The sequence below is a fragment of the Bos taurus genome, chromosome 11 (genome assembly GCF_002263795.3).
Source record: "Bos taurus isolate L1 Dominette 01449 registration number 42190680 breed Hereford chromosome 11, ARS-UCD2.0, whole genome shotgun sequence".
Taxonomy (NCBI): domain Eukaryota; kingdom Metazoa; phylum Chordata; class Mammalia; order Artiodactyla; family Bovidae; genus Bos; species Bos taurus.
The window spans coordinates 103,676,647-103,690,721 of NC_037338.1; the positions used below are offsets into that span (position 1 = coordinate 103,676,647).

At 63.7% G+C, this 14,075-nt stretch overlaps 1 protein-coding gene across 3 annotated transcripts; it reads right to left on the reverse strand.

Annotated features, from left to right (window-relative positions):
• Nucleotides 1–4,552: 4,552 nt before the first annotated feature.
• On the reverse strand, nucleotides 4,553–13,967 carry LHX3 (LIM homeobox 3). Of its 3 annotated transcripts, none has more exons than XM_005213339.5 (6): nucleotides 13,171–13,967; nucleotides 8,706–8,877; nucleotides 7,938–8,140; nucleotides 7,050–7,201; nucleotides 6,764–6,935; nucleotides 4,553–6,057 (listed from the first exon to the last, which is right to left on the reverse strand). In XM_005213339.5, the coding sequence occupies exons 1-6, from the start codon at nucleotides 13,256–13,258 to the stop codon at nucleotides 5,639–5,641; spliced, it is 1,206 nt and encodes a 401-aa protein (XP_005213396.1). In that variant the 5' UTR covers nucleotides 13,259–13,967; the 3' UTR covers nucleotides 4,553–5,638.
• Between the last annotated feature and the right edge of the window lie 108 nt (nucleotides 13,968–14,075).

A 14,075-nucleotide genomic window follows, 5' to 3' on the forward strand; every position in this document is an offset into this window, starting at 1 on the left:
CAGGAGATTTCCCAACCCAGGGATCAAACCCAGGTCTCCTGCATTGCAGGAAGATTCTTTACCATCTGAGACAGCACGGACGCCGCCAGGTTCTAGGATGGGGTCCAAGTGGACAAGGACTTCCTCCAGCCATTCCTCACTTCGCCTGCCACCGGAGCAGGGGGCAGACACTGACCGGAGCAGGGCAGATGGGTGTGAGCCACCCCTGACTCCATATCGGAGCAAGGGGGCAGACACTGACCGGAGCAGGGCAGATGGGCGTGAGCCACCCCTGACTCCATCTGGCTTCCCCGCCCCTCCATTCTCAAGCACAGAGGGACTTCCCTGGCAGTCTGGTCCAGTGGTTTAAGACTTCACCTTCCAATGTAGGGGGTGCAAGTTCAATCCTTAGTCCTGAAGCTAAGACGCCACATGCCTTCTGGCCTCAAATAACAAAGCATAAAGCCTGCTTTGGTTTTAAATCCCACTGACCTGGAGGCAGTGGTACCCACTGGACCCAAGGGAGCTGCACAGATTCGGGACTGGGAATACAGAGCTTCAGGTTGTAAGAAATTCAATGAAGACTTTAAAAATGGTCCACATCAAAAAAAAAAAAAAAAAGCATCCCAGGGAACCATAGGACTTCCAGAACCTGAGAGGGAAGTGGGGTTCCCCTCACAGCAACCAGACCCACAAGGTAGGGGAACGGTCCTGGGGCGACCCTGTCCACGCCCCTGCCTTGGGGCAGGTCTGATCCAAGCCTGACCGAGGCGGGCATTTGACCTCTGGAACAACAGCCTGGGATCCCCCCATCCGACCTTGGTTCACGAGCCTTTGCTCTCAGAGAGCATGGGTGCACAGGGGGCTGAGCGTGAGCTGTGTGGAGAGGGGGTGAAGGTGTGTGCGTAGGAGTGTCGCTGGCGTGTGCATCCGTGCCCCACAGAGTTCTGTGTCCCGAGTCCCGAGTGTGTGCGGCTCCCTGTGGTCTGGTGGGTCCCACCACCTCCTGGTCAATGGGATTTGCCCTAAGAACGGTGCGCGGGGGCGCTTCAGTGGTGCCTGCTTCCGGCTTTGCCTTGGAAAGTGTCCTAGCAAACCTGGAGAGCAGGTTATACGTGCTACTCCTCAGGCTCAGAAAGGGTGAGCAGCTCACCTGTGGTCACAGAGCTGCAGCAATTAAGTAGAATGGAGGGGAGGGTCCCAGGTCCCTTAGCTGGAGCCTGTGTGCTCCACCAGGTCCTTAACCACAGGCGTGGGGCTCAGGGGAGCCCTGGGCATCCTCATCCTGTGTCCCTCATGCTCCCCGGGACCTGACTCCAGCCCCACCTCTGCAGGTGTGACCCCGGTGGGCACGTCCCACTGTCTGGACGGGCTCTTGGGAGCATGTGGAACTGAGGACTGTGTGAGCATCTGGGGGCTTATGGCCACTCCTCCGGGGATGGCCTCCGCACCCGCTGTGACACACTCTCTCTCTCTCTCTCTCTCTCACACACACACACACACACACACGCACGCTCCCGTACACGCACACGTGTGCCTCCCTGACTCTGGAGTCTGCAGTTTGCATACTTCTCTCCCAGGTCTGGCCTTGGACTGCATTCCTGCAATGCCCTCCGAGACAGCTGCTTCTTAGGCTCCTATCTCTTTTTGAATGCCGAGGGGGGCTCTGCTGGTCAGAAGGGAATATTTTTATGGTAAAAAATGAGCCACGCTGCATCAGTGCCGGGGGGTGGGAGCCGTCACCGCAGGTCACCCAGGCAGACTGATGAAAATTCTGCTTATGAAGTCGCTGCTCCCCCATTAATTAGGGGGGAGGGGGGCCCGCGTGCCACTGAGCACCTCGCCCACGGCCAAAAGCTTGTCAACACTTCCCACGAAGAATGAAAATGTAAATACCTTTCAGATTATTCAATGTCACCAAGGTATGGAAAAAGGTCGGAATGCTGGGTGTCATTTATCTCGTTGCGGATTTGAAGAGCTTTTTTCTATTAAATTTCTTAAAATTAATGTTTTATGTTGCTCAGAGTAATTTGAACAATTATGGGCTTAAAGAATTGATCATTACAACCCCTGGGATTCAGAGCTCCCGACTGAGTCCTTTGAAAACCCACTGATTTATCGTTTTGCTACTTAACCAGGCAAGCTCCTGGGATTTGGGACCCCAACCCCCTCCTGCCCCAGGCGGGGGCCAGTTCCCAAGACACAACCGCCGGATCTGCCGGCGGAAGAGACGCCAGTGGGTCCCCAGGTCTCCAGGAGAGGTGGGGGGAAGAAGGGGTGTCTCTGATTTCAGAGCTTTCACCCGCCCTGAGCAAATTTTATATTTAAAAGGAAAGAAGTCCTTTTACATACTGGTCGAAATTGTTTTTTATCATTCAGGTGTTTACCTTTGATAATGTATGCGATCGTCGGGTTCAAAAATGAAAAGAACGTGATAACACGGGCAAGATGAGTATTCCGCTTATGTTAAAATTTAAAGTTCTAAGTATTACGTTACAGAGGTTACTGTTTTTCAAAAGTGAACAAGCCCTAGCCCCTCAGGAAAAAAATGCTGAGGTGTGTCCCGCCTCCCCGCCAGGGTGCTTCCCACCCCGAGCCCCCCTCCCACCCCGGCTGGCCGCAATTCGGAGGGAGTCCGGGGCGGACCCGGCTCCAGCTCCAGCCTCCGGAAGGCAGCCCCACCCAGCCCCCCGGCCCCGCCCCCAGACCCTGCGCCCACCCGCTTCGCAGGGCCCTGGCTGTCAGGAGCCGGTTGGGCGGGAAAACCCCTGGTGGGAGCGCCCCTGGACTCTGAGCTGGGCGCCCATCGCCTGTATCCGCGGGGAGACAGGGCGCCCGGAACCCGCATCCTGCGCTAACACCCACACGCCTCTAGATGCCCCGCCTGGTTAACAGGGTCCATCATGGGAAATAAGTCGTCGTGGTCTCCAGGTGACCCCCGCAGGGGCCCGTAAGATGGGCGTCCACTTTCCTCTGCGGACCCGCCCGAGGTCCTCCCGGCCTGAGATCGGCCCCGCCCGCGTCCTCACTGGACCTTGGTTCGGGCTTTGGCACCCTGCCCCCCCGCCCCGCCCCAGTCCAGGGTCACGTCCGCAGACTGAGCTGCGCCGGTACCTGGAAGCCCGTGTGTCTGCCCGCTCGGGGCCGCGGGAAGGTGGTCACCCGGGGCCAGGCGCTCCGCCCAACTGGGGAGACAGACACGCGAGGTGTGCACACGAGCACTGTCCACTGCCCGGCTGACCGCGAGCCCCACTCAGCTGAGCGCTCCCCTGAAAGGCCGGCCGGGACGCGACGGGCCGGCCCCGACGGGGTCCACTCTTCCCCCACCCCAACCAGGACTGGGGTCTGGGGCCCGGTTGCCGCCTGGACGCGCCGCCAGCTGGGAGCCCCCGACCAGGCGGAGGCTCCCTCGGGCACACTTTGCACTTTATTAACCTGTCAGTGCCTGAAAGGTCCCAGGCGGCCTGGGGGGAGGTCTCCAGGCTGGGGGTGGTGCCCGGCGGGGCGACTGGAGGATTTATACTCCCCCTGGGCTGCCGCAGGTGGCCGCCTTGGTCCCACCTCAGCCAGGCCCCCTCCCCAAAAGCTGAATCCCACCCAGACAGGCTGCCTTCATTCCCCTCGAGGGCGAGGGCGCCCCTTGCAGGACAGAGTCCAAAGTGGTTCCCTCCAGCACCGTGCCCCACGTTCAGCTCGGCCACACCCCTGGGAGGCTGAGATCTCGGACCACCAACCCCCAGGCCAGCCTGGGACACCTTTCACTTCCAGCTACTAGGCCTCTGCTCACCCGGGCGCTGAAGTACCACCCACCCCGACTTCTGCTCAGCCATGCTCTTCCCTGGGCGCTCCCCCAAACTGAAGGGTGATGGGGCCACTTCTCCCATCGATTCCCCAAATTTCCTCCTGAGGGCCTCCCCCATTCCTTGCCATTCTTCCTGGCGGCTGCCAGCAACATTCTTGGGGGGAGGGGCGGGCCTGCTCTGGGTTCAGGGCAACAGCAGGTGCTGGTGAGGGAGCTGACCATGCTGGGGTGGGCGGGACTGGGGGGCGAGTGGCTTGACCAAAGCCCCTTGGGCTGCCTGGCGGTCGGGGAGGGAGGGGGGACATCTGCGGAGCTCCCCTCCTCCTCGCCAGGTCACTTGCTCAGCTTCTCACAGCAAGTTAGCAGGTCGCTGGGACTGGAATCCTAGTTGCAGAGCCCCCGGTGACCGCGTTCCTGAATCTCCAGACTAGTTGACTCCCGCAGTCCCCCTCCCCGTGCTGAAGCCTGCTCCAAGCAGTTTTGCTTGGTCCTGTCACCTGGCCACCCCAGCGCCCGCCTCTCCCAGGGACAGAGTGGGAAGGCCCAGCCCCTCCACCCACGGTTGGACCGTCTGTTCTCCTAAGTCTCCGTCCAGTGCTCGGAAGCCTGGCGGAGATCTCGGGACAAAGGGGCCCTGATCCACACCAGGTGTCCCTGGCAAGAAGCCAACAGCTACTCCAACGGGGCTTCCAGCTTTCAGAGATCCATCTCCATCCCCAACGCCCTCTCCTCCCCCAACCCCGAGCCTCACTGAACATACAGGCCTTCCAATGACTGTAACTGACGAATTTATTGAAGTCTGGGAGAGACCCGATGGTCAGAGAATAAATAAAAGACAGGGGAACGCCACAGAAACAACAGGTAGCCGGGGATGCAGGTTTGAGGGATAACTTGAATCCACACGCGGCCGGCCTCTGTGTCCGTGGTGGCCAGCGGCAGAAGCATCTGGCAGGGAGGCAGCTCGGAGGAGCCCCCGCCCCAGCCTTCCTTTGCCTGTGGGGCGTCCAATCCGTGGGCAGTCGGAGCCCACAGGGAGAACGGGAGCTGGGGGATGTTTGGCAATGGAAATCGGTGGGCTGGGCTTGGCCTGAGCTCTGAGGGCAGCTGTGACAGGTCGAGGGGAGGGGGTGCAGGGACGAACACCTAGTCTGGACTGGAGGAAGCTCCTTAAGCGTTCCAAGAGTCCGCCCCTCCCCCCACGGTAGTGGGGTCCAGAAGGATCGAAAGATCTAGAGCCAGTGGCCCCAGGGGAGGGGTGGGGAGGGTCCCGGGGAAGACAGGAATTGGTGGCAGGGAGGCCCCCAGAGGAAGAGGAAGTTCTCAGGTGTGGCCTCCCCGCAGCCACCTCCTGCCTGGACGGACAGCTTGATCTCTGACTTAAAGAGGGGGTTGGGGGGGAGGTGGAGCAGGGGGCTAGAGAACTCAGACATATAGAACCTGGGAAACAAAAGCACAATTAGAATTATTTTTAATTTTGGAAATTAAAGCATCTTCCAGCCTGAGGGCTGTGCTGGTCTGGGCAGAGGCCCCTGAAGGGAGTGAAGGCTTGGCCTCCCTGGGGTGACATTTCCTGTCTGGAAACGGTGGCAAGCACTGGGTTAATTGGTCGATAAAGGGAAAAATCTGCTTACAAAACAAGGCTTGCCGAGAGGCCCCCAGTTTGAGCAGCAGCAGCCTCTCAGACCCGAACCCGGAGAGTCCCTCTGCCTGGGTGGGAGAGGGCACTCCCAGAAATGACCCTCCCGAGCCTGCATCCTGTTCCCCGTGGCACCGCGTCCTGCAGAAGTTCGTGCCTCCGGCAGGAGAGCTGCTGCCCAGACTCCTCACGTCCGAGGCTTGAGGGAACGGGGACTCAAGTCAGAACTGAGCGTGGTCCACCTCGTCCAGCCAGGAGGCGGGGCTGGCAGGGAAGTCGGGGTAGCCCCCGCTGCTCCCAGTGGAAAGGTCGGAGCTGGGTCCGTTCCCTGCCAGCACTCTCATGGGTGGGGGCCCACCTGGGGCTCCCGTGGGCACGAGCCCCAAGCCGGCATCGGGGTACACCAAGCTGGATAGGAGGGGCTGGGGGCCAGAGAGGCTCTGCAGGGCAGCAGGCGAAGGGGGAACGCCGTAGGGGCTGCCGGGGCGTAGCTCTCTGTACTGCTCCGGGCCGGCCAGGCCTCCGTGCTCCAGCGGGAAGCTGCCCGGGGCCCCCGAGGGCCGGCCCAAAGTCGGGGCAGGCTCTCCCAGGCTGCCGTAGAGGCCGCTGGCGGGGCCCATGTCGGCCATGGCTGGCTCGTCTGCGGTGGAAGCAGAGGGCATTGCTTAGTGCACACCTGCTGCCACCTCTGGTGCTCCTCGGTGCCCCCTGCAGGCGCCGTGTGCCCCACCAGGGCGGGTCAGCCCACATCTCTTACCCTTTCACCCCTGAGTTTGTTCAGCTCCATCCCACCTGATTCCTATGAAACTGTGGGCTCCTGTGCTGGGATCCAGTATGATCCCAAGGCTACCCAATTTTGCAGACAAGTTAATTGAGGCTCAGAGAGGCTAGGTGAGTAGCCTAAGGTCACAATGCAGCCAAACAATCTCCTAAACAAACTCTCTGAGGATGGACATTAAGAGCTGGTGGGGGAGGGGCTCTCTGCTTTGGAAAAAGGAGGTAACTGGGTTCCAGAGACGAGGGTGGACCCTCCTCCAACGCCAAGCAGCTAGGACCTTTAATCACCCCAAGACTGTGCTGCTGCCTCCCTAAAAAATCACTGTAAGTGCCAAGTGCCCTGGGTGGGGGCAGGGGGGAGCATGGTCAGACCCTCCCTCCAGGACAAAGCCTGCCAAGGACACGCATGCAGGTCACAGGGTTTCTGTCCCCCTTCAGAAGAAGGGCAATGGTCCTGAGTGGCCAAACCACAGGGCTTGGGGATGGGCGCCAGGGTCTATAGAGACGGGGATTGATTCCCAGGCTCCGGCAGTCAATCAACCCAACGCTCTTCCCAACTCCGCCCGTACCAGTGAAGGAGACCTCCGCGTCGCTGTCCTGCCCCTCCTCCTGGACGCTGTCCTTGTCCGACTTAGAGCCGCCTCGGGCGCGCTTCATGTTTCGGAAATACTGGCCCCAGCGCTGCCGGCCCGCGTCCTTCTTGAGCCTCTTTTCCTTGGCCCGGCGATTCTGGAACCACACCTGGGGGTGGGGTGGGGGGCGGTGGGGGCCGATAAGTGGCCGCTGCTCTGGGACCCGGGGTGGCCCTTGTTTGCCAGCGGCTCGCAGGGCGCGCGGGGGCGCCGGGGCGCTGACCTGCACGACGCGCATGTCCAGGCCGGTCTCGGAGGAGAGCTGCTCCCGCACGTGGCGCGCGGGCTTGGGCGAGGTGTTGTAGGCGCTCTTCAGAGTCTCCAGCTGCTTGGCTGTGATAGTCGTGCGCGGCCTCTTGGCCGTGGCCTCGGCCTCTGCACCGCGGGGGAGGCGTGAGGCTGGGCCTGCTCCTCCGGCCGCTCGGCGCTCCCACCTCCCTCGGGGCGCGCGCACGTCGGGGCCAGAGGTGCCGGTGCCGCCGCCGCCGCCGCTGCGACCGCCAGCCTCGCCGCCGCGGCGGGAAGGCCAAAGGGTTTTGCGGGACGCGGGTGCCCGGAGCGATGGAGGAAACGCGCTGGGCGGTGCTCCGGCCCAGCCAGGGGCGGCCCTGCGGCGGCCTTCTTTAAGGACCCAGCCGCCCTGGATCCGGGTGCAGGCGCTTCCAGCCTTGGCCCCCTACTGACAAGCGCTGCCCGCCCCCAACCCTCCCTCGCTCCTCTTTGTTCTAAGGGCGCGGGTAGGATCGGATCTTCACGGTCAAGGATTTAGGACGATAATTCAGACCCGCAGAGCTAATCCACGTAATTCAGGCCAATCTCCCTGCGCCCGGGAAGAAGACGGCTGCTAAGACCCCAGACCCGGCTTTCTCAGAGCGGGTCTGCTAACTGTCCCGGGCTCCCAGACCTGGAGGCGGGGGCTCCCCAACGCCTCCGCCCAGAGAGAAGACGCTTAAGTTCTCGCCGCTTTGTGAGCGCTTCGCCGGGGACGCTGGAGGGAAGGATCCCTCCACACCCGACCCGGACGGGCCTTAGCCCCTCTTTGCAGGGAAGGAAAGGGGAGGGTGGGCCGTGCCCAGGCCGAGCCCCGTGACCGTCGCCCCCTCCCACTGACCTCGCTGCTTGGCTGTCTCGTAGTCTGCCTTGCACACGAGCCGGCTGTCCTCCATGAGATAGAACTCGTCGCCCGTGGCCAGCTGCCGCTTGCACACGACGCAGGCGAAGCAGTGCAGGTGGTACACGAAATCCTGGGCGCGGCGCACCACCTGCGTGGGCGGGATGCCCAGCTGGCACGCGGCGCACTTGGTCCCGAAGCGCCTGCGGGACGCACAGGGCGCGGCTCAGAGCGGCCGCCGCTCCTTCGCCCGGAGCGGGTCGGAGAACCGCTAACGCGGTTTGGCGCAGGGTGGTTCCTGGAGGAAGGCGTCCCGGGCCCTGCCCCTGGTCGCAGAGACTACCCTCAGGGACTACCGAGAAGGGGATCCAGATGCTCTGGGGCACACAGCTGTCCTCTGTGCCCGGATGGGGGAGGTGAATTCGGAAGGGCAGGGCCTTGGCCACCGGGGCCGACGTGCAGTAGGAGCCCCATCCCCACCATTAAGCACGAATACAAGACCAAAACGAAGAGGGAGCACGTCCAGTAGAGCGTTACAAATTTGGGGTTATCCTTTTAACTACTGCTTCAATGACTCACAAAATTAATTACTTTAAAAGATTGTTAGTGGGCCAGCCCAGCCGCCAACAGAGAGGCCCCGGGGGTGCCCTGTTTGGGGAAAAGGAAGGGTGTGGAGATGGGGGTTTTCAGGGCTCCAGACTTGGTTACGGTGAGGGCCCCGGGGCTCCCCTGGGTGCGCCGCCCGCCCCAGGCAGCTGGCGGGCTCACTTGAAGAAGTCGTCCTTGCAGTACACGCTCTCCCCACGGCTGAAGCAGCGCTCGGCCAGCGGCGCGTGGCAGTCGCTGCACTTGAGGCACTTGCTGTGCCAGTGGCGGTCCAGAGCCTTGAGGATGAAGCGGTCCAGGATGTGCTGGTCGCAGCCGGCACACAGCGGGATCTCTGCAGGCGGGGAGGAGCCACCGCGGTCAGGGCCGCCGCACAGAGCCGGAGGCCTCCCCATCCCACCCAGCTCCCAGGACCGGGCTGCCAGGAGGCCCCCTTCCCGGCACACCCTCGTCCCTAGCCAGCTTGAGTGGCCACCCAGCTCCCCTGAGTTCAGGGAAAGTGTGGCTTGGAAGTCCGTGCCTGGCCCACAGCGGAAATCCAGGACAACTGAAGCTAGGCTTAGAAACATACCCAGGGGCAGGAGGGTACCCAGGCCACCCCCTCAGATACCCTCAACTGCAAAACGTTTCCAGTGCCCGAAGGATGCACTTTGAGCTCAAATGAAACCCTCGCCCCCAGGGCTGTCTCAGAGGCTGGGCTGGAAACCGGGTCCTTACCATCACCAGGGGCCCGGCACACGTGGGCCATGGGGCATCCACCACCCAATGGCCCTCTTTCCTCGCACAATCAGGCACCATGGTAGCCAGAGACTTGTGGCAGGTGTGGCTGCCCAGCCCCGTGGCCCTGTCCCTAGGCTACCAAAATGAATACTGATGCCCTGCCTGTCTTTGGGCGGCCCTGGGGGTACTTGTGTGTAGACTGGACGTATGGATGCTCTGTCCTCTTGCTCAAACATCGATGGCTGAGCACACACAGTAGGCAGTTTGCCTTCCCCACAGAGACACTTGTGTTCTATTCCCCTGGGGCTGCAGGCCTCTGCGGGAACCAGGCTGGGGAAATGCAAGGCCTGCCTTTGAGAGGCACAGGTCCATGGGGGTGCTTTGCAGGGTGTTCAGGGCATGAGGACTACCTGTTAATTTAGAAAAAGTCTCCCGAGGGCAGAGAGCCTCGAGCAGGAGCTGGAACCTACTTAAATATATCACCACCTCAGCACACTCACCTCGCTGACAGTGGACCCCCTCCAGCCCTAGGCCGGCCTGGCAGCCGGCGAAAGGGCCAGCGAGGGACCTTCCTTTGCCCCATGCTGAGAGAAGAGGGAATCAACCTCCCTCCTACAGCCCCGGGCACCATGAAGGACGGGATCCCGCGTCGGGCAAAACCGCGGCCCTGGGTGCGGAGCCTGAGGATCTGCTGCCTGCCCTGGCTCCCCAACCCCGGGCGGCGATGGCAGGGCGGCGGGCGAGGACACCCGTCTTAGAGCTGGTGGCTGGACAGGCCCGCGCGGCGCGGATTCAGCACCGCGGCCCGGACAGCTCCCGGAGCGCGCTACCCGCGGAGCCCCGCGTCGAGCAAAAGCCTCTCCCGCCGCGCCCCTCGCGCTCTCGCGAAGCCCTGGCGACCCGGGCCTTACGCTGCATGGCGACTCCAGCCTTGGCGGGGTCTCCTACCCTCGGCGCTGGCGGCCCAGCACAGCCTTGCGCTTGCCTGCCGGCCCGATCCCCTCCGGCTCTCTTGAGACGTTTCACGCGGAGCCCGCGCGCCCCTCCCTTCCTGTCTCTTCGCCCTCCCACCCCTTCCTCCCAGCCCCCGTGGCCACCCCTCCCAGGAACCGTCGGAAAATAAATAAATAAAGAAGTAGGAGACGGAGGAGACCCCCACAGCCTGGATGTAACCCCTTTCCCACCTGCTCTCACCCCGCCACTGCCCACCCTTCCAGGGCCAGCTCCATCCCATCCTGCGGTTCCCGCCTGCTTGGAAGCTCGTGGAGGACCATCCCAGTTCACGGGGAAGCCAAGGCGCTGGGGGTGAGCTGGGGGTTTTCCTGCAAGAGGGCCAGCCCTGCCAATGGAGCAGGTGCATGTGAGTGCAGACACCAAGATTCCAGCTAAGGGAGTTCAGCCACCGGGGTCCAGCTCCACGCTGGCCCTTGTGTCTGACTTCGCCTGGAAAGTGTGGCGGGTCTGGGTGCAGGCAGCCTTCATGGAGATTCTCCTACCCCATCGACACTGGGACACACGTTTGCTCTCTGCACACTCTCCCTAAAGGAAGAGTATTTTCCAAACCAGTCCTGGGACCCAGAGGGCCCCCAGCCTGGGAGGCACCAGCGCCGCGACGAAACGCCCGACGACACAGCTCCAGGGGCCCAGAGGCGAGCCCGCTGCTGGGATGCTCAGGTAGGGACGCGCAGTGCTGGGGCCCTCATACCCATTCCCGCCCGCGCTCCCTAGCTCCCGCCGCCTCCGTGGCCGGGCTGAGAAGGAAGCGAGGACCGCTGAGTCTCCACGGGGTCCGCCCTCCCGGGCGCAGCCGCTCGGCCGGGGCACCCACCTCGGCGCAGGTCTTCTCTCCGCGCCAGCAGCGCCAGCAGCAGGTCGCCGCCCGCCGACTCCCGGCCCGGGACCAGCTCCCCGCGCGCCTCCATGGGTCCCGCCGCCAGCCGCCGAGGCTCTCCGGTCCTGAACTTTCCAGGGGCTCGGCGAGACCACGGCCTCAGTGGCCCCGGGCTGGCGTCTGCACGACTCCCGGCGCTGCTGGGCGCTGCGCCCGCGGGCCGCCCAGGGGCCCGGAGCCTCGGGCCGCGCGGAGGCGGAGCGGCGGGGGGGCGGGGCCGCGGCGCGGGGCGGGGCCGGGGTCGCGGAGACGCGCCGCTGGCGTCCGCGGACTCTGCGCGCCTTTGCCGGGAGAACTGCGGTGCGGGGAAACCGCCCCGAGTGCCCGGCCCAGGGATAGGGACGCGCAGGGGAGGAGCCGTGTCAGCGCTGCCCGATAGCGCTTGACCAGGCCCCGAAGCTTCCTGCCCCGGCGCCGGCTGGGGGCTGAGGCCTGGGCTCCGGCGCGAAAGCCCACGGGTAACCTGCCGATCAGGGAGGGAGTTGGATCCTACCGCCGCTGAGGCTCGGGCCCGAGAGGTTCCGAGCTGGGAGGCTTGGTCACAGTGCCTGATGGCACGTGCGAGACCCAAGACCCAGAAAGGGTGAGTGTGGCGCCCACGGGCTCACAGGGAAGCCGCCAGGAGCGGACCCGACCTCAGGCCTTCCTGCTCTGAGCAGCTTCTGGGCCCCATCCTGGGCACTGCAGCCCAGAAGTGGGAGTGGGGAAGCAGGGCGAGTCTCCGGAGGGAACCCAGAGTCCTCGGCTCAGACTCCACGATGCAGCCAAGGCTCCAGGTCAGGAGGGACGGAGCTGGGAATGCCGGGATCCACTCTCTTCCCTCCACACCCGCTAGCACCGGAGGAAGCCCTGGCGACCGTTTCCCCATTTCCCGTTTCTACCCCCCACCCCCAGTCCAAATAGGTGAGCTTGCAGGAACCCACCACCCTTGCACGTAGAGACACACCTACCCCGGAGGGTGCCCACCACAGGCCAGGCCACACCCCTGCGTCACCCACAGTCAGCACACAGCAGTGTGGGTCCCGGCAGTACAGAGCTTGGCGGGAGCAGGGGGCCTCCAGAAAGTGTTGGGGGACTAGGGGTTGGTACCATCCTCCAGGAGGTTCCACCTGGGAGCCCCTCAGTGATGCCCCATAGTACCCTGCCTCTGCTTGGCCTCCAGTGGCCTGGTCTGTACACTTAACTTGGAGGCCGGTATGGAAGGACCTGGGTAGGAGAAACACAGCCCCTTCTGAGCTCCGAGCGGACCCCACATCTCAGTTTGAGCAAAGGCCCCATGCGGGCAAAGTTAAGGTGCCCCTTCACTTTGTGCTACGTTTGTTCCCCAGGACAGGACAAGGGCGTCCAAGCCAGGGAGCTGAGCGGGTGTTGGGTGCATAGGGGTGTCGGCCGTTGAGTGTCAGCTGCTGTGGAGGCCTGCCTGAGAGGGGCCATGTGTGGTCTGACTGGGGAAGGGGCGGGCGGGCCTATGCACTCGGCATCTGGCCGACTGGCCAACAATGCCTCCATTATTTCCCAACGTCCTTGTGACCGAATGGCCCTTGGGGAGTGCAGTTTGGGCAGGAGACCCAACCCAGGGCTGTGGCGCTGTGCAGTTGGGCTGGCTAGGGGGGGCAGGACTGGGCTGTGTGGGAGCTGAGAGGCGTGGGGTCTCCGGCTTTTCTTGGCAGCTCTTTCTCTGCCCCATCCCCTCCCCACCAGACATGCCTGCGAGGTCCCTTCTGTCCTCCAGGCGCTCTGTGAAAAGCTGCAGGCCCTACAGCATGGGTCCAGGCTTCCCAGGCCATCACAAGGGGGCTCCAGGCCTTCCACTTACTCAGGGGTCTGCCAGCTTTGCCCAGGTTCCCATCTCAGGACCCACCAGAAGCCTCCCCAGACTCTTTCCGCCCTGCCCTTAGTGTGTTGCACGCCTTCCTTCCCTCGTCCCTCTGCTCGCCTCTGCCCATCTGTGCCGCTTTCCCCTCTGGGTCTTCCTGTCCAGTCTGGAGACTGCAGGAGGCCATGCGGGGCTCTTACCCCTGGTCCCGCCGAAGGTGCAGAGGCCGGCGGTTGCGGGGGCCCGGGGCCGATCTCGGTCGTCCTCGAGATCCGTTTCCAGGAGCATCGAGGCCTCGGGACCAGGCCGGACCCAAGCGGCCCGGGCAGCGCTCTTTCCTTCTCCTCTGCGCCCCCGGGGAAGGCTGGGCCCTCCCCGTGTCCTGGTGCGCGGAGCGTGGTCAGACAAGTGAGCCGCTGGGCCAGGCGCTGTCCGCGGTGCTGAAGGAGGCGCGGCCGCCCACCTCCCCCGACTGCGCCTGCCGCCCTCAGCTCCTCCTGCCCGCCCTCCCCCCACGTCCCGCTGCCCCACCTTCCCAGGTCCCCGGGGCCTCCGCTCGCCCCACCCCCGCCCGTCCCTGGGAGGCAGCCTTGGGCAGCTCCATCCTGAGCTCCAGTCCTGCCTTGAGGCCGGGGATTCGCCCCAAGCGGGTGCTCCACCTTGTAGTTCCTGCTCTTTCCCGCTTGCGGCCTCCAGGAAGCATCGTCCAGGCCGCCGACCCTCAGACCCCCATCGGCCTCCAGTCCAGGCTCCTGCTGAGGCTCTGGCCTCAGGAACTGCCCTGTTCAACTGTTGTTTCGGGCCTGAGGAACTTTCTGCACTCACGACCTCCCCAGCATGCAATGCCCCTAGGTCTCAGGCCGCAGCCACCTCCCACTCCCCTGAGGCAGCCTGAGGAAGGGCGCCTCGAACAGCAACTACTCAGAAGGACCCACGGGCAAAGAGTGCCAAGGCACCCCAGTGACAGGGGTACCTGATGGTACTTACATTGGCACCAGCACCACACACACCCGGGCTGGGGCGGGGGGGGGGGGCAGAGTGTCCGCTGGTCACTCACACCCCTGTCCGACTGGCACACCAGGGGGCTGCCCATACCCTCAGGGCG

Bases quoted from the DNA above. Each gene is read 5' to 3' on its own strand.
- LHX3 (XM_005213339.5), bottom strand. From the start codon at position 13,258: ATGCTCCTGGAAACGGATCTCGAGGACGACCGAGATCGGCCCCGGGCC. The intron at 8,878-13,170 runs GTAAGAGCCCCG...CCCCGCCTGCAG, and splicing joins CACCTTCGGCGGGACCAGGG to AGATCCCGCTGTGTGCCGGC. The intron at 8,141-8,705 runs GTGAGCCCGCCA...TGCGTCCCGCAG, and splicing joins TGCAAGGACGACTTCTTCAA to GCGCTTCGGGACCAAGTGCG.